At 42.1% G+C, this 25,137-nt stretch overlaps 1 protein-coding gene across 3 annotated transcripts in view; it reads right to left on the reverse strand.

The window, feature by feature from the left end:
* The window catches only part of grk4 (G protein-coupled receptor kinase 4), a 49,027-nt gene that overhangs the window by 4,041 nt on the left and 19,849 nt on the right, over nucleotides 1-25,137 (reverse strand). For 2 of the 3 annotated variants that reach the window (XM_039809913.1, XM_039809928.1), the window contains exons 3-15: nucleotides 24,482-24,594; nucleotides 23,270-23,347; nucleotides 21,643-21,743; nucleotides 15,763-15,855; nucleotides 15,066-15,129; nucleotides 14,582-14,722; nucleotides 8,579-8,769; nucleotides 7,041-7,078; nucleotides 6,061-6,150; nucleotides 5,598-5,806; nucleotides 2,871-3,008; nucleotides 1,926-2,063; nucleotides 251-382 (exon numbers count right to left, since the gene is read on the reverse strand). In XM_039809913.1, coding sequence (XP_039665847.1) covers nucleotides 251-382; nucleotides 1,926-2,063; nucleotides 2,871-3,008; nucleotides 5,598-5,806; nucleotides 6,061-6,150; nucleotides 7,041-7,078; nucleotides 8,579-8,769; nucleotides 14,582-14,722; nucleotides 15,066-15,129; nucleotides 15,763-15,855; nucleotides 21,643-21,743; nucleotides 23,270-23,347; nucleotides 24,482-24,594 — 1,526 coding nt within the window. Of the gene's footprint in view, nucleotides 1-204; nucleotides 383-1,925; nucleotides 2,064-2,870; nucleotides 3,009-5,597; nucleotides 5,807-6,060; nucleotides 6,151-7,040; nucleotides 7,079-8,578; nucleotides 8,770-14,581; nucleotides 14,723-15,065; nucleotides 15,130-15,762; nucleotides 15,856-21,642; nucleotides 21,744-23,269; nucleotides 23,348-24,481; nucleotides 24,595-25,137 lie in introns of all 3 variants that reach the window. The other variant, XM_039809919.1, reaches the window with a different exon arrangement.

A 25,137-nucleotide genomic window follows, 5' to 3' on the forward strand; every position in this document is an offset into this window, starting at 1 on the left:
CTTCAAAGTAAAGCTTGAAGTCAAGTCTTCCCATAACCACAAACCTGCTCCTCTCAAGAACAAAAAAATCCTCATGTTTTAGACCTTCTGAGACAAAAGTGGCACAGCAACAAATACAGAAAGGAATATGCAAAGGGAAAAAAGGGAGAGGCCTTAACCTAAACTAGGCATAACTAGAAAAAAATGAAGGAAGAGAAGAAGTACCTTAGCCCCCACCCCCTCGAACAGTTGCCGGAGCACTAGCACTTGCCTCTCTTCTGAACAGGCGGTAGAAGAAGCCTCTCTTTGGTGGAGGATTAGGCCGGTTCACATCCAGATCGGAGCACAGCGTCCCGTCAGTCTCGTAGACGTTGATTTCTTTAAAGCACTCCATCTCAATCATCTACAAAACAAGAGGACAAGAGGTTGAGGTTTTTTTACCCTGATAACTTTCACTTCCTTAGGTATTTGGTTCAACAAAAAGGTCTGTGCGTCAGCATAAGGGTGGGTGCAGTGGTGGAAGAAGTATTACTTCAGTAAAAGTACTAATACCACACTGTAAAAATACTCTGTTACAAGTAAAAGTCCCGCATTGAAAATGTTACTTAGGTAGAAGTATGTAAGGATCATCAGGAAAATGTACTTAAAGTATTAAAAGTAGAAAGTACTCAATGCAGAAAAATCCTCACATTTTAGAAACTGGAAACAATCCAAACAGTTTTGTCAATCAACTAATGGTGCGTTCTTTTTGTCCACCGAAGTCGTTTTACGAGTCGTTTTCCGGAGTTACGACCCGGAAGTTGCAAAAAGAACGCCCCCGAGGTCGTATATATACGAGTCGTCAAGTCATCTGAACTCAGAGGACCCCGAGCTCACTTTCAAAGATGGCTACGTCGTGCATCACACGTAGTAAACATTGTGGTTTTCTACAATTTTAAGCACTTTTGTCTTTGTTGTAACCAAATGAAGAAGTCGTACACATAGCGCTGTATACTGCTACCTATAGGCATGTCGCTACAGTCTTATTAGGAGTTAAATACCGCCTAATTAGTTATTTTGTAGCTTGTGCAGCTGAAATTGGCTAGAGAAGCTCGGTTGCTATATGACAACAATGGCTTTAAGCCGAGCCTTGAGCAGAAAGCAGAGCAGTAGCCTAACGTTAATCAAAACGTAATTTTCATGTATCAAACTGAAATATGTGTGTAATATGTCAATAACTGGGTCAATAGAATCCTAAATGTTACTAAAAATGTTACAAAAATCCATCTTTTCTCCGACTCGTAGTATTGTGTGACAAAAAGAATGCAACAACCCGCGGTTATTCGTTTTTCGACACAGATGTGACGTCACGCTCGAGCTACTAGTCGCGATTACAAGACAAAAAGAACGCACCATAAGTGTTTAATCGGCTAATCATTACATACATACATATACACACGACATGCGTTTTGTGTGCAAAAGTCTTAATGTATAAAGTAACTAGTAACTAAAGCTGTCAGATGAATGTAGTGTAGTAAAAAGTATAATATTTCTCTTTGAAATGTAGCGGAGTAGAAGTAGAAAGTGGCATGAAAAGAAAAGTACCTCAAATTTGTACTTAAGTACAGTACTTAAGTAAATGTGCTTAGTTACATTCCGCCACTGGGTGGGTGCCATTAATTTAAAACACAAGCCTCCTTACAGGTATCGGTTTAAGAATCTATCTGGATTGGGCATTTAGGATGCAAATGAACACTTCCACATGTCGCATACATATTCAGCTACTTGAGTCATTCACAGGCAATGGCACATTTAAAAGCATTTACATTGATTTATACTTCTTCATTACTCTTAAGGGAAGGTAATCTTTAATATGGGGTATTTCTATGTCACCAGTGCTGCACTGCATTGTATCAGTCTGTTAGACTGAGTGATGACATCATCTCAGAGGCCTGAGCCTGCAGTACCTCGTTCTGCCACGGGATGGAGACACTGCCTGTGACAAACTTGTGGTAAAAGTCGTCGTCCGTGGGGTCAAGGTTCACGCCTTTGACAGTGGAGAACTGCTCAATGTCCAGGACGTCTTTACAGTACACGGCCCGGGGCTGAGAGAGAGAGAGAGAGAGAGAGAGAGAGAGAGAGAGAGAGAGAGAGAGAGAGAGAGAGAGAGAGAGACACACACACACACACACACACAACTGTGAAAAGTGCATTTATTTTGGATAAAAGGGGGGAATACTAATCCTGAAATAAATCAGATTGTTATTTTTAATAACATGGAAGTCTTTACTACTGAGGACTCTTTGCTGCTCTGTTCTCCCCAGCAAGGGCCTACTGACCTGAATAACCCAAAATAGAAACGCAGATAGCACTATCTACTTTCAACTCTTGATTTAACCTCTCAGGTCAGTCACTCGGGCTATTTTTTGAATTTTTTTTTTTTTTTTAAATGATTCCCGGTATGAACAGCTTTGAAATCTACGAGTGCAGCATAGAATAAAAGCTTACAGTGTTTTTGGTTGAACTGCATTCATCCCGGGAGGTTAGTGGTCTGTGTTACACTCCATAGTTACGCATATTCGCACTTGACCGTTTCCTAATGCGACCGCAGCCGTCTACTGTTCACAAGCTCCACTGGAGGTATTAGTAATGATAACCAGACAACAGAGCAACTCCGCTTTAAATCACTGCAGAAGAATGCATGTTTTCCATTTTGTCAGCCAGTTTGGGATTTCAAACGACAACACTGAAATCACAGGCATGCTTCTCACCACCCCCACCAGCTACCATGATAACTAGATTACACTGGAAGTGTTTGTTTACTTGTGACAATGGCATTTCCTGGCTACAAGCTGTGAATCGAGCCTGTATGCACTCTAGTTTGTGTGTTAGTGTGTGCGTGCGGTCCTTACATCGGGGCTGAAGGGAGGGTCCAGCATGTTGGCCTCCAGCCGTTTGAAGTTGATGTTTCTGAAGATGGGGTGCTGCTTGACCTCTATAGCCCCTCTACCCTGACAACCCAGTCGCTCCTTGGGGTCCTTAGCCAGGAGCTGACACGCAGCAGGAAGAAGAGGAAGAAGAGGTTTAAATATTGCAACTCTTAAGATGTGCTGCTAGCCCAAAAAATAAAAAAATAAACATAAACCAAACCTCTATTTAAGCCTAGTTCTTAATCATAAATCACAAAGAAAGGGAGGGGGGGTCCCTGTGATGCTGGATAACTCCAGACAGTTTGACGAATCCATTTAGTGCAATGTATACAAAACACACACATGGTCGTAGTTTGCATGTAATCCGCTTGCCTTTATGTATCTGACCCAATGTAATCTAATAATGACCGATACAAATCCATGCACTCAGGGGTTAATGCAGCACCATCATGGATAGAATTAGAGAGCGCTATTGCCTTCTCTATGAGAGCTTCAGGATAATATTACCACCTACAGTACAGCAGGCTTATGAAGTGGATGAGTGCTGTTTAGTGGTTTGGCTACTAGTAGACACTCTCACTGACCTTGTTGTCACCCAAAAAGCTGGTGGCTTTTACAATCAACAATTTTTCACCACAGCTCTCTTTCTAGTTCCCCATCGTTTCTCTTGTCTTTGCACAACTCTTTCCCAATTTACACCAGGGTTCAAGCAAACGCTCACTCTCACTTTCTGCTCTTGACAACTTGGATCACTTGTCTATTTTGAGCTGTGGTAATCCCCCATCACCACCCTCTTGTATTTTCTCCCCCTTCCCGATTATCTTTCTCCCATTTCTTGCTGAAACCTTTTTTCTTTCTCCTCCTCTCCCTGGGGAGTCTTTGAATCTGCTGAACCTCGGGTCAGAATGTTCCACCGCGTCACACAAATAAACGTCCCGTCCCCTCCTGTTCAGAGGCAAAGCCGCTTAGTGGCTCCCTCGTGGAGAATGGTGAGTTTGTGGAAGACAAAAGGTGAAAGCCAGATGGGAAGATTTCAAGCTAAGTTCTATTAAACAACTGAACTCCTTGAAACCTGCACTAATCCATACGTTTATATTAACGTTGGGTTGAAAGGGGTGCTCGTAGTAACAAAGTTACAGAGTTATCAGCTCTGCAGTTCCCCTCAGCTCTATAGAGCAATTTAGCATCTTTTAGCTCACCGTTTTGGTTTTACAGCCTGAAAATGTATTTTGTGGTGAATTTTGTATTTTGTACCGGTCCAGCACCAAACAACAGAAAAAGCACAATAGACACCAACTCCCTGGTGAACATGCTGTAAGAGGAGGCCTTTATTTGTATAGCACAGCTGAAGATGTGAAAGGGGTGAGAGAGGGGGAATAACATGCAGCAAAGGGCTGCATGTTATTCGAGGAGTAACACTCTATATAAGGGAACCTGCTCTACCAGGTGAGCTACCCAGGCACCCATTATTATCTAATCTTGAAATAGATTCAGAACACACAGCTCTTCGATGATATAAAAAGAAATTTAGAGTGTCAAACATCTTGTAATCCATGCTTTATTGTCAACATCTGCATCTTACACTAAAGGAAAAAAATCTGAATAGGTTTTCAAAAGTTTAGACAAACCAGAAGCTACAAAATTAACAATTATAATGTAGTTCAAGAAACCCTGTTTTTAAACAGGAAAGGGTATAATGTTCTTTGCAATGAAAAACTGCCATTCAAACAGCGTTGTTTCTAATATCTCACTGTGCAACTTCTGCTTTTTATGTGTCACTGTGTCTACCAAGTGAGTGGCAGAACATAAAAGACCTACAGAGGCCACAGCTACTGTTTGTATTAATAAAGGCAGTTATTGCAGTAATATAAACCTGTTCATGTAATTTATCAAGGAGACATGAACATGACGTTTCATGCCCATACTAAACTGAAATCATCACCAAGTGGTATGACAATGCTTTTTCTGCATTATTCTCCACCACCCCCTCAGCCACATCCATCCATGTCCTTATTTGCCATCACTCTCAAAGAAATGTGTTAATGTGCTCTCCTCCCTTTGTCTTCATTTTGCATTGCCAGACCTTACTCCACAGCGCTGTGGAGTAAGTACTCCACACATACATTCTGCGATACGAGAAAGAAAAGCTCTGGGTTGTTTGCATTTCTTTAAAACCAATCACAATCATCTTGGGCGGCGCTAAGTTCCAGAAGCAGCGACGGTGGCTCTGCAAAACAGTGTCGGGAAGGAACTTGTTTTGGTGGAACATTTGCACCCCGCAAAAGAAAATGCCACATACAATATAAAATGAAGTTAACTGTTGACACAATACAGTAATGTGAGCTATTGAAATTAGCTGGATACATGATGGTTAAACGTCATTTGCCATCCATAGCAATCCTCTATAGGTCCCAAAACGCCGTAAACATATTCTTTGTACATTTTTACAATCATTCCCTGAAAGAACCAAGCAGGCCTGCCTTGTTGCACAATCCAAATTTTCTTCTCAACTTGCGATTTTCAGCGTGTAGCTTGCTAGCTCGAAGTTTGTTTTTGTTTCCCGAAGTGAACAGAGTTAGAGAACGGCAACTCACGCGCCAGAGGTCAGGCAGTTATCCTGGAAATGTACATTCCGTTGATCCACACTACTCTTTTTCTAACCCCATGCACCATGCAAGCCACCTGTCACCTCCATCTCCTCACTCTCACCTGTCTGCAGATGTCCTTCGCCTCCTCTGCGAACTTATCAGAGTACTCCTCTGGGTCCTCGCGCACTCGTCTGTCCACCTCCTCCCGCTTGACACGCTCCTTGCGCTTGCGGAAGGGCGACTGGCCCTGTATCATCTCGAAGATCAGGCAGCCCAGCCCCCACCAGTCCGGGCTGACGGTGTAGCTCTCGTTCTGGATCACCTCGGGAGCTGAGGGAGGGGAGAAGAGGCCGGGATGAGGGGTGAGAAAATTGAGGTCAGTTCAAATAGCAAACAGGAAACCTGACAGAGGGGTTTACAATCTGAATAAAGTTGAACGGAGACAGTTGATAAAGGTCATAAGGAGAGGTAGAAAGCTGAGAATTGTACAGATAAGGTAAAGGAATGGTTGCAGTGGTTTTAGTAACGAAGGATGTACGGCTTGACTAAAGAAGGAGGTAGAAGAGAGTTACCACAATTCTTACCCATGTATCCAACAGTGCCCACTCTCCCTCGTATCGTCTCCCCTTCAGGGATTTGAACAGCAAGGCCCAGGTCTGAAATTCGGATGTGTCCTGAAAAAGAACCAAAGATTATTAACCTAACTGAGATCATGCTAAATGCACATATGTTAATAAAATGTACACTACAGAGGAACAAATCTCATTCCCTAGATATCAAGAGTTACAAAAACTAGTCTCGCTTTGCCAGACCCTCCTCCAAAGCGCGCTGGAGGAGGGCCTGCCTACTCCATACAGCATTCGGGGATGGGAGGAAAACGTGCTCTGGTTTATTGGCATTTCTTTAAATCAATCACAATCGTCTTGGGCGGTGCTAAGCACCGGAGAAAAGCTGCAGTGCCGCTGCAAAACCGGCTCGGAAGGAACTTGTTTTGGTGGAACGTGTACGTTTAAAAGTTGTTTTAGTCGTGCAACAGAAAACTCAGATTAGACAGATGGTCTAGCTAGCTGTCTGGATTTCCCCTGCAGAGATCTGAGGAGCAGTTAACCATAGTCCTCAGAAATCCACCGGAGTTTAAAATGCCAACACAAAGGAAGCCCAAGGCAACGGATATACCGGCCTAAATGAGCGGCGGCACAGGAGCAATCCCGGAAGTGGAACGTCAAGGATATAGACTATACAAAAACCAACTAATGAGTACAAAGGTTAAAGCCATAGTGCCCTGAAAATACTCATGTTACACTAAAATTATCTTTTATGATAGAAGTCAGTGAAAGAAAGAATAAGAAAAGTACGAGCATAAGAAAGACACCAAGGAGATTCCTCTATTTCAAGATAAGACCATGTTACAGTGTATGACTCAGAGGAGAGAGCGTGATGTGAAGAACTTGAAGAGATGACTTTTCAGTCTTTGAAAGCCAGGGAGACTTTCTGCTGCTGTGCTTGCACATTATAAAGTGAGGTATGGGTTACGTCAAAAGGAGAAAAAGAACTTTGAACATACCACGATCATCCAGAAGGATGTTTTCAGGTTTCAAATCCCTGCGGGGGGAAAAAAAAATAAAATAAGAGAACACATTAGGGAGTCATTCCGTGGATATACGGCTTGTATAAAAATAGAACTTACATTTAAGGAACAATAACAATAAAATTACTGGCTAAATATTTGTATCTTTTATTAACTTGTAATTTTGTTGACATTTCATTGTCTTTTATTGCCCGTGTGCTTCTACAATCTTTCATGTGGATTAATAGATGGCTTAGCTGCCCACATATCTTTATTTGCTCTGTTATATTGTACTGAGCTATATTTGTGTTCAACCGAACTTCCTGACTGAGAATTTTAGTCTCTTCTTAAAAATCGTATCTCTTATTTATATGTTGAGGGCTTTTCCAAGCCTTTTTTATTAACCTTGCCACGTTATGTTTATCGTTATGTCTTTATTTTAACCCTCTTTTAAGCCAAATTAGTGTCTTATCTAACTTTTTTCAAAATTGCAATACAATTAAATTTTTTTCATAATAGCTATAACAATTTCAAAACTGGGACACTCCACTAACCAATGCCAAGCTCAACCAGAATGCCAACTGTGAAGTTTACTGTAACCCATGCTGTGATCTAGGAACACTGTTTATATGACTATGTGGGCCATGCGTATGTTGTGGGTGCATGTGTCCACTAAGAACTTCAGTGTTTATGTTAGCATTACTCTGAGGCTCCACTGAGTGTGACGGATGCATGACACCTCAGTGAAATCCGTACACCATTAATCCAGTGACACTTCATCATCCAGGACTTTCCATTTGCACTCGTCCAATCTTACACGACTGCAAACACTCTTATGGAATATATCTCTTCGTAACACCAGAGCTGGGACAAATAGTCAGACATACAGTTAGTTTATGGTTTGTTTTAGAGCTCTTGCATTGGTGAGGTTTGTCAATTGCCTTTGGGTTAAAGGGGTATTCCCCCAATTTAATACTGCACTTCAAGAAAGTTTTTAAAAAAAGGAAGTCAAAATCGAGCAGAGTCTGAAATATCCAAAATCTTAGATTCTACATTTCCCAGGATGCAACTGGGTAGCGCATTTTGACCCTGACTGCCACAGTTGGTAAGTCTCAAGCCTCATTCGAGAGAACACTGATGAAATCAATAGGACACCATCTGGGTTATTTTCTCAGACTTTAGAAAGCTCCCTTTAGAGCCACAAAAGGCAACATTCAATTGTGTTTAATGGTTGAGCAGTTCTTCTCGTGACAAGTAAACTGAACTTCCTGTGTAAAATCGGCGGAGTGCCCCCCTTAAGGCCAGGACATTAAGCCAGTTGTAGGCAAATTCTCTTGTACAACAACAAGCTTACATAATGTTGATCTGGGTGCTGTAACCTTACAACATTGGTCCTCAGAGACCGAGATCATCAAAATACCCCTGAAAACTTTCCTAAAGCCTCTATGCTTATTGCTTTCCTAATAGGATAGTAAAAATATCTCATCTTTTTGACTTGATTCCCCAAAACAGTTTCTGACCCCGTGTGTGCTAACCTGTAGACTATCCTCTCACGGTGCAGGTCCTCAAGGCCACAGCAGATCTCAGCAGCATAGAAGATGGCCCTCTGCTCGTCGAAGCCAGAGTTGCCCATGTTGTAGATGTGGAACTTTAAGTCACCGCCATTCATTATGGTCAACACCAGGCACAGCGCATCCTTGGTCTCATAGGCATATGCTAGACTAACCTGGAGAGGGAGGCAAATTTGGGGAAGTAGTAACGAGGGAGGTGAGGGACCAGTCAAGGAGTCAGTGTAGAAGAGGGCATGAGGAGAGAAAGAGGGGAGGAGGAGGAAGAGGGAAGAGCAGTGGTAAGAGACAGGGTGGCTAGAGGAACATGATTGTTTCATTTGGTGTATTTAATGCCCCAAATAATCATCCGTTATTCCCAGATGGAATGTCAGGAATTTATACAAAGAGAAACATCACAGATATGGAAAACAATAATCCCACCATCTATCTCTCTTCTCAAATTCCCACCAGCCTCCCTTTCTCTCCCGTCCTCTTTCCTCCTCCCCTCCCTGTGGGTCAGTGACACGCAGGGTATCTAGTGTGTGTGCGCGTGCATGTGTTGTTGTGTACAAGCAGGATGTTGCTGCCATTGGGAGGAATCCCATCTGCTCCGGACTACGTAGTCAGAGACAGACCACAAGAGGGGATGGGAAAAAATCTTATGGGCCAACACACACACTCACGCACACACACATATACATACTGTACCTAAACAAACACACATGTATGAACTACAAGCTAAAGCAAACTTATGAATATGCATGTCCTATGCACACTTCCAAAAATCATGTTTATGCATTAGCAATGGACAAATCTATTGAACTTGGCACCACAAAAAATGGCTCTCACACTGGGCTTGGTGTCAGTATTTTCTTTAAAATGGAAAACACTAGAAAAGGGAGATCCAAAAATCGTCCTAATAATGAAAGAGACTCAAAGTGATTCAACTGTGTAATCAACATTTCCACTAATGCCTGACATTCATGCAATACAATCACAGAACTGAAGAAAACCTGGCAAGAAATAACTTTACTCATAAAGCAGGTAAATCCTAACACCCATCCACTTTGCCTCCCTCTGGAATTGAATTTTCTCAGGTAACGGACAGGAAAAGTAGTGAAAGTTGGCTTTCCTCACTTCCTCAGATATTTAAAGTTACAATCTTGAGCTTGATTGTGTTTTTTGCCTCTAACAGTGCCTTCCAGGCAGCTAACCCTAACCTTAATCCTAAACATAACCATTGCTGCGCTGCCTGGAAGGAGACGTTGGGGGCAAAAAACACCAAAGAACCAATCTTGAAGATCTCACTTTCAGTCTCTTTAGCGCCACCTACGGTGATAAACTAATTCCATGTGTGTTTTGGGATGTCACTTCCCAGAGATCGCCACTTGTTATTTTTCCCTGGAAATGTCGCCACAGACACCCAGTTCGTAAAACTGCAAATGCAAGGTTTTCATCAGTGGGCCATAGGCTCAACCATAATTGTGTTACTTAATTCGGTGATAGTGACAGATTGTTTTTGGTGCCGTTGGCAAAAAATCCATAATTAATCTTCAATCTCTTCAAGTGGTCTACAAGAAAACCCTAACGGCCTTTGGAAAATCTAGCCTGCAACGGGAGACTTTGGCCAATCACAGGTCATTTCTACCAACCATGCACATCCCTTCAGTAAAGGTTATGCTTACCGTAGCCAAAGGCTCAGGGATGCAGCTAATTTAAGGCCTAACTATTAGATAAGAGACTTCATTGTCATCCATCTATATACAGTACACAGAGCAACACAATTGTGTAAAAATTTATTTTCCAGGGAGCAGACATTTTGTTTCTGCTCTTCTGGGGTTAGCCTTTAGCCTAGCACGAACATTGGCTCGTTTGCCGCGTTTACATTTTTCTCTCACATAGTCTCCGACATCTCCTTTTGGATGGCAGTAGCCTGCGACTCATTCAAGTTTATGTAGCTAGCTAGTCCCTCAAATCACAGTATGTCAACTTAAAGGGCTTTACAAAGAAAACAGGACGGTAATTCTCATACAATTGCCGCTATATAGCAGCATCGGGATGAAACGTAGGCTGTAGAAGGAGTTTCCGGGTCTGAAAAGTGAAGCCAATGCGGAGCCTTGAGCCTGCGTTCTAATTTCCAGTAGGGGGCAACTCCACTCGTTGCAAAAAGAAGTTGTCCTGTACAGAAGTCTCTGGGCCCTATCTTGCATCCGGCGCAGCGCAAAGCCTGACGCAAGAGTCTTTGCTAGTTTAAGACCAACGCAGTTGTCAATTTCCCGTCCAGCGCCCACGTCGTTTAAATAGCAAATGCACCTGCGCCCATCTGTGCGCCCATGGGCGTGCTGGTCTTACAGGGAGGTGTGTTCAGGTGCATTCTTGGCGTATTGCTATCTTGAGGCAGCAGGAAGTGATAGCGCCATTGACCAACAAAAACCTGGTTTAAAGTCAATAATGCAGCATTTCATTATTATTTTAACAGAGCAAATATTTTAGGCTCGTGCACAGGACGCACACTATGCCATGTATGATCTGCTTGCGCGCTTTCACTTCATGCACGAGCAGATCAGTTTCTTCTCCTGAAAATCTCTCCTTCCTCCTTAGCAAATCCGCCATTATAATAGCAAAGCGCCAAGGTACAAACGCACCTGACTTTTAAAGGGAATGGGAGATGACATTCTGATTGGTTATTTCATGTTACGCCCAAAACACACCTATGATTAATTAAAACACTAAGTACAACCCTTTTGAACCATGTGCCTGGCTCACGGACCCTTTACAGCATGATGTTTATTTAGTAAATTATGGTCCCATTTATTTTAAAATCAACGATAAAGCAGGGGAGGCTTTAGGGCATGGCTACATGCTGACCTGTCAATCATGACAGAGGCTTAGCAATGCTAACCATGGCACTATGTACATTAAAATAGCTTTAAACTTGTTTTTGGGGTGTGGTCCATGTGATGAAATGAATGACCACAGGTTACTGGTGCATCTGATAGGAGGGGCTGGACAGAGAGGGGCAGGGAGAGCTGCAGGAGGAGGTCTCACTCTACTTCAAATTCTGGCGTATGTTTTTGCATTCTGCCTCGTGCAGCTTTAACAGACATTTAGATGGAAATCTTCAAGATTATTACTAGAAATCGTTGTGTAGCTATACAATCCCTATACCTTTAAGGAAATTATGATAAAATTGTTAAATGATAGTCATACAAATTAGCATCAGAGCGAGGTAGCTCTACCTCAGTCTCACCTGCTGCCGGAGACTTTAGAACAGGGTCACGCTGCCCTGTGTCTGACATGCACATATATATATATATACACACACACACCCACACACTGAATATGTGGATGGTTATTGGTTAAAACATACAGTAAGCTGGCAGTATGTATTGACTAATAGTATGATGCACTGATAAAAAAAGGTAAAGAAGAATACCAAGAGAGAGAGAGAGAGAGAGAGAGAGAGAGAGAGAGAGAGAGAGAGAGAGAGAGAGAGAGAGAGAGAGAGAGAGAGAGAGAAATGAGGGGTTTGAGAGAGCACTTGACTCTACTCCTTGCTACTGCTGTTTGGTCAGTGTTGCTAGGCAACAGAGCGGCTCTCGTAGGTAGAGAGGCACATGAAGAGTCATCAGTTCTGCCTGCAGCACAGAAAACGAACACACACACACACCTCGTGCCAATCCCAGGTGACGAGTGTGTGTGTGTGTGTGTGTGTGTGTGTGTATATATACACATGCTTCTGCCATGACTCACTCAAAACAAGGACATGCAACATAGCTCACACTGCATCAGAAACCGACCGTAGTAAAACTCAAACACGACCATTAGCTTTACATGGAGAACCTGGAAAGGCTTTGAGGCTCTGCTCCCTTACGATCCAGCTTACTGTACTACAGATCAATACCTCCATTCTGTATAATAGTAGAATACTGTGTTCTGCAGTTGTACACATATACAAAACACACATTGCACACACACCCACAAAGCAGAAATGAACACGTCTATCCCTCTAGCCGCTCCTCACCATGTTCCAAGAATGATAAAACGAGCACTTGCTGTAATTTTCTTGTCTTTGGAACAATCATTTCTTAACACTGAGCCAAAGCTAAGTTTTCTTTTCCTGCCGAAACACCTGAGAGGTTTTTGTGGTTACAGTTGGACGAAATGGAAAGAGAAGCACACGTTACTAGTTTTCCAGCTGCATTTGACTCCTGATGTCAACATGTGTAGTTGAGCAGGATTAAAATGTAGGCATTTCCATATTAAAAGGAGTGTTGATAGCGGAATCAGAAAACAGAGACAGATACACCAGGAACACGTCTACTGCATCACATGCACACAGTGAGAGGTAAGAGGAGTGAAAAAGGATCATATTTTAGAATTTGTGAACTGACAAATTTCCACTGTTTCTACGTGTATTTTATTTAAGAAACTATCAGCTAATAATAAAGTAAATTTTCCTTATTTCAGGTGCATTTGAAGCACTGCGATCATAGAAATTGAATGAAAGTCATTTAAACATTTAAGGTTATTCTTGTTACATTACTTTTATATTCAATTTATGACCCATAGACATTATTTCCATCTCCTTTGAAGGTCTTGAACTGTTCCTATAATGTATCATCTTACATGTTAATGGACTGTCAACTGTAAATTTCTGCCCTTTGGTACAGCATGGAAGAAATAAAAAGCTAGGTGATGCAGTACAAAGCGTTCAGGCTTGTCATTACAGCGCTAGCCAAAAACCACCACTTACTCATGACTATGGCTCAATTTATAAAAATCCTCCATAGGAAAATCAGCCAAGAGCTAGGCCACCATTAAGAGCTCGAGGCATGGTTGTACAGTGGCAGAATAATGATTTTTTTTTTTTTTTTTTGGGAGCTGGCACACATGCTCTGAGCAGGACCGTGTACTAATTTCTTCTACATGCTGTTGTTCTGACTTAAACTTGTGGTGCAAAATGAAATGCAGTTGGCTTGCAAAAGAAACCCAATGAGCTTAAGGAATGAGACTCTGCTTACTGCTCTGATATGAAGCTTTCACTTGATTACAGACGTGTTTGTTCTAACATCATGTCAAACAATTGAATTGGCAAACCCTAAGGAACTAAAGTTGTAAGGGCTTTTGGACACTTAGGCCTAAAGACATCTGGATGAACTGTGAGTCCGTTTTGAGGGTCTCTGCAAATAGGATTGACAAAGTAGTTATTCTTATCATGTCCTTGGCTAGTTTTCGGCTGAGTTTGCATAGAGTGACATCCACCATTGTATTCGGGCTATAGCACAAAGTTAAAGTCATGTGGTTTTAACACAAAACATCAATCATGGGATTTTAACACAAAACGTGTGTGGTCACAGTAGCTGTAGAGGCATGGGTTATTTTTCCTCACCATCTATGACATGTAATATACAACTATTAATCCGTATATCTAAGTCTTATACACCACTGCATCAAGAACATGTAAAAACAAAACAGATTTCAATTAACTTTTAGAATACATTCAGTTAATTAAAGGCTGACAGTATGCTCCACATGAAATCAAATTTGGCATGTTTGCACCAAAATTAATTTGCATTTGGTTTTATTTGCTGCAATGCATTCAAGCTGGTTAGCTGAACTTGTCGACAGTTTTTTGCACACCCTTGCTAACTGCCCTGCAGTATGCAGTCACCTGCAACTAGTCATTCATAATATGTGGGTTATATTTTTTGTACTTTTATCCCATCAGGTTTCTTTCCACTGGGACTCACAAGCTTGTCCACCTGGCGTGGACGTCATTAAACAAACAGAACTGGAGTCACAGCAACTGTCTGTAACAGCTGATCGACAGCCTTTGCAAACACGCCACTCAATTTCATTTGGAGGATCCTGGAGCCATAACAAACAACACTCTCGCATACTGTACACGCACGCACACTCACAAATAGACAGACAAAACAGGTACAATTCTGTTGAAAAGTTGAATAAGAAAAAGGTAGTACTTACTACAAAACTACTGTTAACTTTTTCTAAAATGCGTTTTTCGTTTAGTGCCATTGCTTCACCTTTTCTTTTCTTCACTCGTTTCTTTTCCAGCTTTTTACAGGCGTACATCTTACCGGTGGCACGTACTTGGCAGGCACAAACCTGGAAAACAAGCAACGAGGAAACACGATCACACACACATGCCCATTAAAACACACACACACACACACACACACACACACACACACACACACACACAAAAGTATAACTAATGGAAGTTAATGTGTCACACCACTAATTTCTCCACCCATCATCACAGGAGTGGACACATAAACAGTGCTGCATTAACTAAAGGTTACCGGCAGCAACTTAAATCATTAACATCTCATTCCCAAATTTGGTGCGTAAGGTAACGTAACGTTGCCTCTGCATCCATCACAAAAAAAAACTTAATAACCACAGTAAACCAAAGTTATTTCAACTTCTTGATGACAGTGACACTCACCTCGCCAAATCCACCTTTTCCTAGTACTCTGTAATGTCTGAAGGTATTTTTGGTTACTGGTTGCCTGCAGGAATGAAAAGAAGAGAAAAGAGAGAAATGATAAAGAGAGACAAAAAGAGACAAAATAACTGATGGGTTATGTCATGTCATTCTCTCAGACTGTGTGATGTGGCAGACAGAGTAATGCTCTAATATATTATTAATCCACCCTGATGTCTGCTGTTTCCACCCTGCTACAGTTACCCAGCCATTATGCAAAGCATCATCAATTATTTATTACCACTCACAACCAACCACTGATTGGCAGCACCACCTTTTGTCTTTCAGTGCAAACATCTTTCCTGCGACAAGACTCTATATACTGTAATGTTTGTTTTCCGTCTGCTGCAAGCATTTCTTCTGCCATTTACTAATGTCAGCATCATTATTGTTTTATTATATTCATTATTAATTTAAGTTCATATCTGCAGTCTTCTCCTCTAGACATTATGATCCCTCCAATAAAAATAAATAAAAAAAGTTCATGGGCTGGAAGTTTATAGTTTACAATGTGCTGCCCTTAGCAAACAAAGAAGTAGAATGAATGATGCAAAAGAGTCTCAACAGAGAATATCGGATGTGTATAAGATCCTTCAGGAAAAAAGGGATGGTTTGCATGTCTGCTTCACCAAGCGTGTAATCTGCAGTGACTACCCACCTCTCCAACCATTTCCACTGCAGGAAGCGAGAGAAGTATATGGACTCGTGGTAGGAGGAAAATGGAGCTCCACTCAGATAATCACGAACTATTCTGTAGTGAGGGAGAGAGGGAGAAAGAGGGATGGTAATCATTTAATAACAAGGTAATAAAGATGTGACGATGTACGTCACCAGATAAAAACAGAAAAAATACAAGCACATGTAAAATTTCATGCCAAATCTTCCAGACAGACAAGACATCTGGCCTGCTCTCCCCAGAGAAGGACTTTTAACCTTTATGACTACAAACACACACATCCTCTTTCTCCGACTACCCCCTGAATCACGTGTGTGTGTGTGTGTGTGTGTGTGTGTGTGTGTGTGTGTGTGTGTGTGTGTGTGTGTGTGTGTGTGTGTGTGTGTGTGTGTGTGTGTTCAGGCATCGCCGGCTGCGTTTCGGTTGAAAGCTGTGGTCAGTGAAAAGACTGGGAAAAACATACCGTGAAAAATGTCTTTGAACGGAGACATTCCACTCAACTCAAGCAGGAAACAGGGGATTTTGGGGAAACCGGTTTTCACTGAGCAGGAGGTTGAGCGGAACATCTAATCTCATTTTACCTCACGCGTGAATGCGGGTGTCTGAGCCAGTCTGAATCTATGCGATTATGTCATATTTTCAGGCATAATCACCCCCAAATTTTGGAACCGTCCTGCCATAAATTGAAGGGTCGAGGTAACTGACACCAAAGTTCTTTGAGGAATGAAGGGCTCTGGAAAGGACCCGGCCTCATCGTCTCCTGACCATTCGCCACCCGTCACTCCACTGAGACTTGTAAGAACATGATTGTTTGACATGACCCTGCCAGCCTCTCATATTAGTGTCCTTTTCCACTGCTTTGACTACGGATGTTGTTTGACTTAAACACCATGTCCTCTTTGACACCGTGGTACCAAACACTCAATGGTGTTTTAAGCCCCCAGCGGCTCCGTCCAGGAAGCGCTGCGACCGCTGCCTCCAAGGCACCTAACCCTAACCATAACCAGTGCCTAATCCTAGTGCCTTCCAGGCAGCGCTGCATGGAAGGAACTGTTGGGGGGCAAAAAACACCGATAAACGTTACAAACAGCCATGAACGTAACTGTAGGTCTACAGTTAGTTTCAAGGGTTACGGCAAGAAATAATACGGGTCAGCAAAAATATTGTGGGTACGCCTTACAAGTGTATTGTCCTTGCTATCTGTGCGGTCGACAGATAACATATTGGGGTGTCCCCCCCCCCCCTTCTCTTCAGTCAACACATATGACTCAGCAGGTTTTCATCCTGGATCTCAAGGTAAGACTGAATTTATTCAACACAACTTTGATGGTTCCATGTTATTTTAAATCAAGGCAAATGCTTATGTGATGTTTGATATTAGCTGTAGTTTCTGTTATTTCAATGATTGTGTACAAGATGCTCAAGATCAAGACTAACCAGTTTCACCCCAGTGTCCCATTTTAGAATGTCCATGCCAAAAGCAGAGAAAATCAGTTACTGTATATAACTATACCATGACTAGCATAACTGGCAAATACTTTAGATATATCAACCTGGTTAAACATGGTGTTTAAAAAATACCACCAATATATGCATCCTTTCAAAATAATGCTGTGCTGGACAGTCATGTTCAAATATAAATCCCGGTTTGACGGTGACAGGTAAATCTAAGACACTATGAAAAAGGATGACAATACAAAAATGTGTAATCTCATTTTTATAATATAATCTACAAAAAAATTAAGAAATCATTCACCATATTGCAAGTCATTATTTATTTTTAGAGTTTTTTTCTGCTCAATCTTGATAGCACATATTCCCGTTGGCTGACAGCAACATTACTGTAGCTACCTGAAATATAAGATTAGGACTAGAAGAACAAAGTAGTCAATACAAGCTTTCGATGCATGGTTTCGTATATCCAGCATAAGAAGACAAACGCCTGTCAGCCAATCATAACCAGTAGCATCATGACTGTCAATCGTTGAATCAGATTAGGGCTGCAACTAACGATTATTTTCATAGTCGATAAATCTGTCGATTACTTTCTTGATTAATCGATCAGTTGTTTGATCTATAAAAATGTCAAAACATGGTGAAAAATGTGGATCAGTGTTTCCCAAAGCCTAAGATGACGTCCTCAAATGTCTTGTTTTGTCCAAAACTCAAATATATTCAGTTTACTGTCACAGATACCTGAAATCAATAATATTATTATTAATATAAAAGAAAAAACATCACTACGGTATGCATTGACATCAACTACAGGACCATAGAAAGCTCCGGTGCAGAGCGGTTCTGATGGGAGCTGTGCTACTACTGACAAGCAGCACTTTCTCTCCTGCCGACCAGTGTGCTAAAATTCTCTTCTGCCGGCCTACGACACAGGACTGAAAAATCTAACTTACAGCAGATATCCCCTCCCTACCACCCAAATGTTGAAGAGATGCTCATATTTGGCAGGGAGATTTTCCTTGACCATATTTTAAAATGACCTCATCACTAAAGGAGGATGAGAAAAGCTGCCTGTGGTTACCAACAGCGCTGGGGTGGCTGTTCTTGGCAAAAGGCTTGAGAGTAGAGAGTTTCCACAAGGGGAGCACCCTCTGCTTCAGAATGTAAAAGAAAACTGAATTATGTCATAATGGGACCCTTTTGCTTTGTGCATGAGATTCGATCCATTTAGACTAGATGTTGATGATTTTAATCGGGCTCTCCTCTGCTGCTGCCGCTAGTTGTACTAAAAGCATGTACATCAAAACTCATTCAAACGCATTGCCAAGTGCTGGACTGTCCTGTAACTTAATCAGATACAATAACATCTTTTCAATTCAGTCTTAAGCACAGTATATGTTTTTCCCCGTATCAAGTTCTGACCTAAATGGGTCTCATATATCAAACCATGGCCTGAATAACTAAAGTTGCTCAGCTCAGACTCATCAACAGGCTTCACTCAGTCTTATAAGACAAAACCGGTCCCAAACACTTAAAGAAAGGGGCTCCAGAAAGGCAGGAGCCTAGCAGTGCCTGGCTTGGAGTCCAGCCCCGGACAGACACCACTGGGAGTAGAAATAAACACAGCTACAATATGGCTTTTGTTACTCGAAGGGAGCAGGGAGAGGAAAAGAAAAGAGGAGAAAAATCAGCACACGGACCTTTGTCAAGACCGGAGATACACAAAACACCCAAGATCCACATCCACACGCTTTACTCTTGGTATGACATAACCGTATGTTCCACTGCATTAGAAGAAAATTCATGGGTGAGCTAATACATCTCTGTTAGTGGGTGTGTGGCTCTGCCAAAAGTCACATTTCCACGTGCAGCACCATGCTTTCCTACTTCCCTCTCAGAAAAAAAAAAAAGAAGTGAATAAGCCCCGGGTCAGAATTACATATCGGAAAAAGAAAATTAAAGAAAATAAAAATTACACAACGGAATACAAATAATAATGATAGTGGAAGGAGTGATGACCAAACTTGAACAGGAATCCCATTCAAAACCATTTGAACTGCTGCTACTGAAAACCTTTCAGTAACACAAACATGTGCCTGTGTTGTTCTAGGTTTGTACACTTTGCTGTTGGGCCACGCTCTCCTTAACGCTCTCTTTCCATTTCTCCTCAATTTTCCCCAATTCCTCTTATTTGCTCTTCTTTCAGTACTCTGTGTGGGTCTTTTTTTTTTTTACGTAGCACCTCATGCTGTGGATTCTGCCAGCCTATCACATCTTCCTCGCTCGCTATGAAGTCACGAAGTTTGAATGGAGTGGATGCTTCCCATAGCACAAGTTACTTCAGTATCTTCTTCAGGGTTATAATTCTTCAGTCTGAAAGATTGTTTTGGTACGTGTGGACGTGGCCTTATAATCCTGTCGCCTCTCTCTTTCTCACACCTTTTCTCTGCCCTCCCCAGTGGCCTTTTGACTACTCAGAGGTGTTAAAATAGAGATGCATGCAGAAGGGAAGGAAACCGCACCAACAGACCATGACCTGAAATGCCAAAGAAAGAAGACCGGTGTGTTGTGTTCATCTGAACCAAAATGGTTCCAGCTTCAGTCACACAAAAGCCACCACCCTGTCCAACACACACAACACACACACTTATGAAGATACTGTACATAAATAAGCTCAAGATTAACAGACCAGATGTCACACCAACATTACGGCATTTCACAAAACTACTGGTCTCAATAACTTGGAAAAATCCACGCCTGGAGAAAAAAAATGAATTTCAAAAAGTAAAAAACGGCAGCAGTGTATCAGTGTAGTCAGCATGACCAGCTTCTGAACCTCATTGATTTTAGAACTCCCAACAGCTACAGGAGAGCAGGCTGAGAACATAACAGAGTGTTTTTCCGACCATGATTCCCACTTCTCCTCAGTTCCTTCTAGCAGATTCCGGTATTCCCCCGGGGAAGCTCAAGTGAATCAGAGACTGGTCGCAGCATTTCCAACCCAAGTCTGTCTGCTTCTGTGGCTAAAAGTTGGGACTTCACAGAAATGTAGCTTTTGCCAGGACTTGAGAAACAAGGGTCCGTTTTCTTGAAGCCTCCTGATTTGATGAGGTGAATTGTATTGAAGTGGGCATCATATGTATTGATGTGACATATTGATGTATGTTTTTGTACATGGTCCCTGACAAACTAATTCCATAAAATAAAATGTGTTGTATGGGAGAAGACCTGGGTCGCATGTCATTTCCTGCCAAGTCACTGCCAGAGTGTTTACACAATCCAGCAACATTTTGGTGTATTCTTTTCTATGAAAAGCACTTTTTTATGTTTTCTGGTTAGGCCTGGACAATAAACAAATGCATTGTGTTACCAGCATTATGAATCCCTTACTAACCTCAATTTACACACATCACAAATCTCTGTGAGTTGTCTAAATTCACTTTAATTAAACTGAAAAAAGCTACAACAACCAATGACATCTAACCAGAACCTCAACAAACCAATCAGCTCATAGTACAGTTCAGACATCAACTGCTCATACTAATTAAAACAAACACCTCAGAAGTGAGCCAAAACAAGAAAGAGAAATGTGGAAAAAATGTATAATCAACCGGCGTATATATCCAGTAATTACATTTATCGTTGCCAAGATAAATATGACAACTTATCATGATATACATTTCACATTATATCATTCAGCTGATGTCCTGTGCAACAGAAACTTACTGTGACAGAGTTAAATTATTGGGCTAATACAAAGTCACGTTGAGGTGTGTGAATGTGTGTGAGTCTGTGCAATAAGAAGTACATTCGGGGTAATAATCCCCGGTCTGTTTGCGTCTCCTGGCACTCAGAGCAGGAAGCAGAAACACCTGCAAGTGTGTGTGCGTTTGTGTGTGTGTGTGTGTGTGTAAATCCGTGTTTGTGTGTGTGTGTGAGTGTGTGTATGGGGAGCACTGAGGTGGCTGTTGTTTTCATGCCAGCCATCCGGATGCTTTCTCTGCCCACTGCTCTTTTTCATTTGCCTTCACTGTGCATGTGTTTGCAAGCGCGCGCGTGCGTGCGTGTAAAATACTGCACTCCAGGTGCCAGCTGCCTCATCATCACTAGTGACAGGGTGCACTAGTCCACACAGTCTACACACACACACACACACACACACACACACACACACACACACACACACACACACACACACACACACACACACACACACACACACACACACACACACACACACACACACACACACACACACACACACACACACACACACTTTCTGAAGGAACAGGACTCTGTTGCACTTTGATGGCCAGACTCAATCTCAATCATAAAGAAAAACACAAACCATCTATGTAATACAAATAATAATGATAATACAAATCTATATGTGAGATAGAGACTTACTTGGTGCAGTCATTAAAGAGATCCTTACATGGACTCTGCTCCAGCCTCTCCCGACACCCAGCGACCACATCGGGGGGTACGGCTGGCAGATGGGCTGCCGACTTGAGGGTTACAAAGAGAGAGACAGAGGGGTGAGGCAGACCGACAGATAGAGAGGGACAGAAACTAAAGGCTGTTTTATGCTTCTGCGTCGAATCGACGGCGTACCCCTGCAGACCCCTCTGCGTCTACACCGGACCCTACGCCGTAGCCTGACGTGCACCTCTCGAAAAAATGTAACTACACCTCGCAGCGACGCATGTCGCTCGGCCATGGCTTGGTAGCATTGCATTTCCCCCCAACTCATTTTCATGTTGCCCTGGAGTACAACATGAGATCAAGGAGAGGGTTAACTTTTCCTGCTACAGATTCTCCCCGTGGTCAGAAAGAACAGGGGAGACACTTTGTTTCTCTCACTAGGACTCTAGAGTCACTACTCGCTCCGAAGCTAATCGCAGTCACTCTCTCACTTCTCCCTCACTCTATCACTTATATATACTTATATGTCTTCATACAAAAATAAAAACTTTTGCAACTAAAATCTGCTAAGTGCCAAGCTTTGGCCAGCTTTCAAATACATTTAGTATAAAATAAAACTGTTAATTAAAAGAGCTTTTGGTTCAGAGTTCGGTATAGAGGACAATAGTATACACCCCATTACAAAACGAAAAAAAATATGAATCGATTTTTGGAATTCTATTAATCCATTTTGAATCGGTAGAGCTTGACTCGTGATACGAATGGGAATCGATTCCTTTGCACACCCCTATTACGTAGGCTATGGCGACAGTTCTGGAGCCTCCGCAGGCCCATAAAACAAGCTTAAGTGAGATGATGGTGTAATATGGCTGCAGACCGCTAAGGCTAAAGAAAACAGATCAAAACATTATCAGACGGCTCGTCCCTTTCTATTTGTGAACCTGTACAGTCCGGCTAGTCCGGCTGTGGTCACACCTCAACGCAGAAAGGTTTGATTAGTCAATGTGGTCCAGTTCATAGAGGGTGGTGAGAATGCTGTAAACTCTATCGAGGAACAAAGTGCACCAAGCTTAAAAATAAAAAAGGTCTGAGAGTATGTGACACATTTATACATTAAAAAACTCCAACTTGCACTACAGGACAGCCTGCTTCCTGTATTCTATTTCTAGGAGTGCGTTTCTGGTAATGTGGCTCGTTTTTGCTTACACCACAAATATAGTGTTTCATGATGCCAAGGTTTAATTTTGGTCTCATTAGACCATAGAACCTTCTTCCTCAACCAATAATGCTAATTAACCAACCAAGAGAACCAAAATAGAGGTGTGAACACTACCTAATACTGCTGCAGATAGAGGTGCCAATAATACAGTGAACAGCAGTACACCAATGCTAAGGGGTTAATACACACATATTTGGCTTCATACACCTTGGATAAAGTCCAAAGTTGTTACAGTCCACCACATACGCATGATACATCATTGGCAAATATGTGTTTAGTCATTACTAAATGTAGATGTAATGATGGCATAATAAAAGAAGTAATATTTTAGTAAAATATTAGTTCCATATTGACTAGCTCGGTTATTAAGTAGGTGTGTGTGCGGCATACCCCATTATTAAAGTATGTGTCTAAAACATTCAGTCCGTAGTCTCTCCTCTTCTCGTCAGGAGCGAGCTGGTACATGGCCTGTCAGAGAAGAACAGACGAGTGAGCAACCACAACAGCGCAGGAAGCCACACTCATTCAGCCATCTTTAGTTTCTCTCCAAATAAGGTCAGAAAAGAGACTGGTGCCAGAAGGTCGAAGAGGAAGGTTGAGATGGGGACGAAGAGAGTGGGAGAACACTAGAGGGGTTAATGAGAACCAAGAGAGGGGAAGAAATTAAAATAGAAATGAGCATGTTGCCGCAGACAAATAGAGAGATGGTACTGGCAAAATAAACTAAAAACATCTCATCTTAATCAAGGAAGCAAACTGGCAACCATGTTCATCTTCACGCATCACCAGTTACGTTCGTCAGCTACCAGGATGAGGCCTCAGTTTTCACCCCATCGCACCATCACAGAATGCGATGTTGGTCAAACATGGCTGTAGGCAGAGAGTTGGTCTGGAGTTTGACCGCTTTGAGCAGTGTGTTTTTTGTTGTTTTTTCAAGATTGCTGGAGAGGAATGGGACCGAGCGATGTGACTGTGCATCACAGCCAAGGCATGACGCCCTCAGTGGGACTAATCGTACATGTTAAAGTTCTAAAATGCTGCTTGTTTCGTTTCTTGCATTTTTAAGTGTATGAGTCAGTCACTCCCAGTGTATGTACCTATGTTGCCTGTCTACCCAACTTGAAAAAAGTCTAATGTAGGTTCTTATTAAATAAGCATGCCCCCCAATCCCCAGTTTTCCTTTCTCGCATACCTCCAGGGGCCTAGACACAAGCTCGAGACTGTGTTTGACTGCTCACCCAGGGGACGTGCCTCTGACGTGGGCTTGACCTCATGGAGGAGTGCATGGAGGAAGGGGAGGGGTCTGTTCTCTGACAGCCTGTCTAAGTCGCTAATCACCCCCTACGCCCACCCCACCCACCACCCCGTGCTACTGCCAAGAGCAGGCAAAGGACCAAGCTCGGACTTCCCTCTCCTATTCGTTGCTCTGCGGGGCCCGATTCAGGGCGGTCTCATGAGAGAAGTCACAGAAAGGCGAAAAAGATGAGAGAGATTAAGACAGAAGAACAGACAAGTAAAAGAGGATGCGAGAAAGAAGGATAGCTGAAGAGTAAGAACAGGGAAAAAGCAGAGTGATGGTAAAATGTTAATTTAATGTCTTACCACAGTATCCATAAACTCGATGCAGCGCTTCAGCTCTGGCCTGGTGTCACAGTACTGACGGAATAACAGCCGACCAATGGGCTGCTTCTCACACAGACTGGTGTAGTCCCTCTCTGAGGGGAGGAGAGGGTGACAGATGGAGAAACATTACTACGCTAAAAAATACACTGTAACAGTGGGTCCAAACCTGAGGGTTGGGACCCTACAAGCGGTCACAAGATGAGTCAGGAAAGTCTGAGTAGGAAATACTGAAAAAAACAAGTCTTCAACAAAATTATCTTCTTTTATTTTGTTTTTTTAAGACTCAAATAATACTGTACAGTTTTAACCATTCAGGCCTCTAGGAAATTTTAAAAACAACATATCCTATGAGTTAGCCAATGTAAACTAACTCATAAACTCATAAATGACATTTTGATGTTTGAAAGTCTCTAGGTTTTGATACAAATGCAGATGTAATTTTGTAATATTGCACCTGTCAATACAGAACGAAATATTCTGTAGCCTATTTTGCTGTCAATACTGCCGACGTTGTCTTTGCTGTAATCAGATCAGTATATATTTATGTTTAACATGGTATTTCATTTTATCAATGGGAAACATACATGTGTACAGACAAGGCTAGCAGCAGCAGCGCCGCGTCAGACACGTTTCTG

This window comes from Perca fluviatilis, chromosome 1, assembly GCF_010015445.1.
Source record: "Perca fluviatilis chromosome 1, GENO_Pfluv_1.0, whole genome shotgun sequence".
Taxonomy (NCBI): Eukaryota; Metazoa; Chordata; class Actinopteri; order Perciformes; family Percidae; genus Perca; species Perca fluviatilis.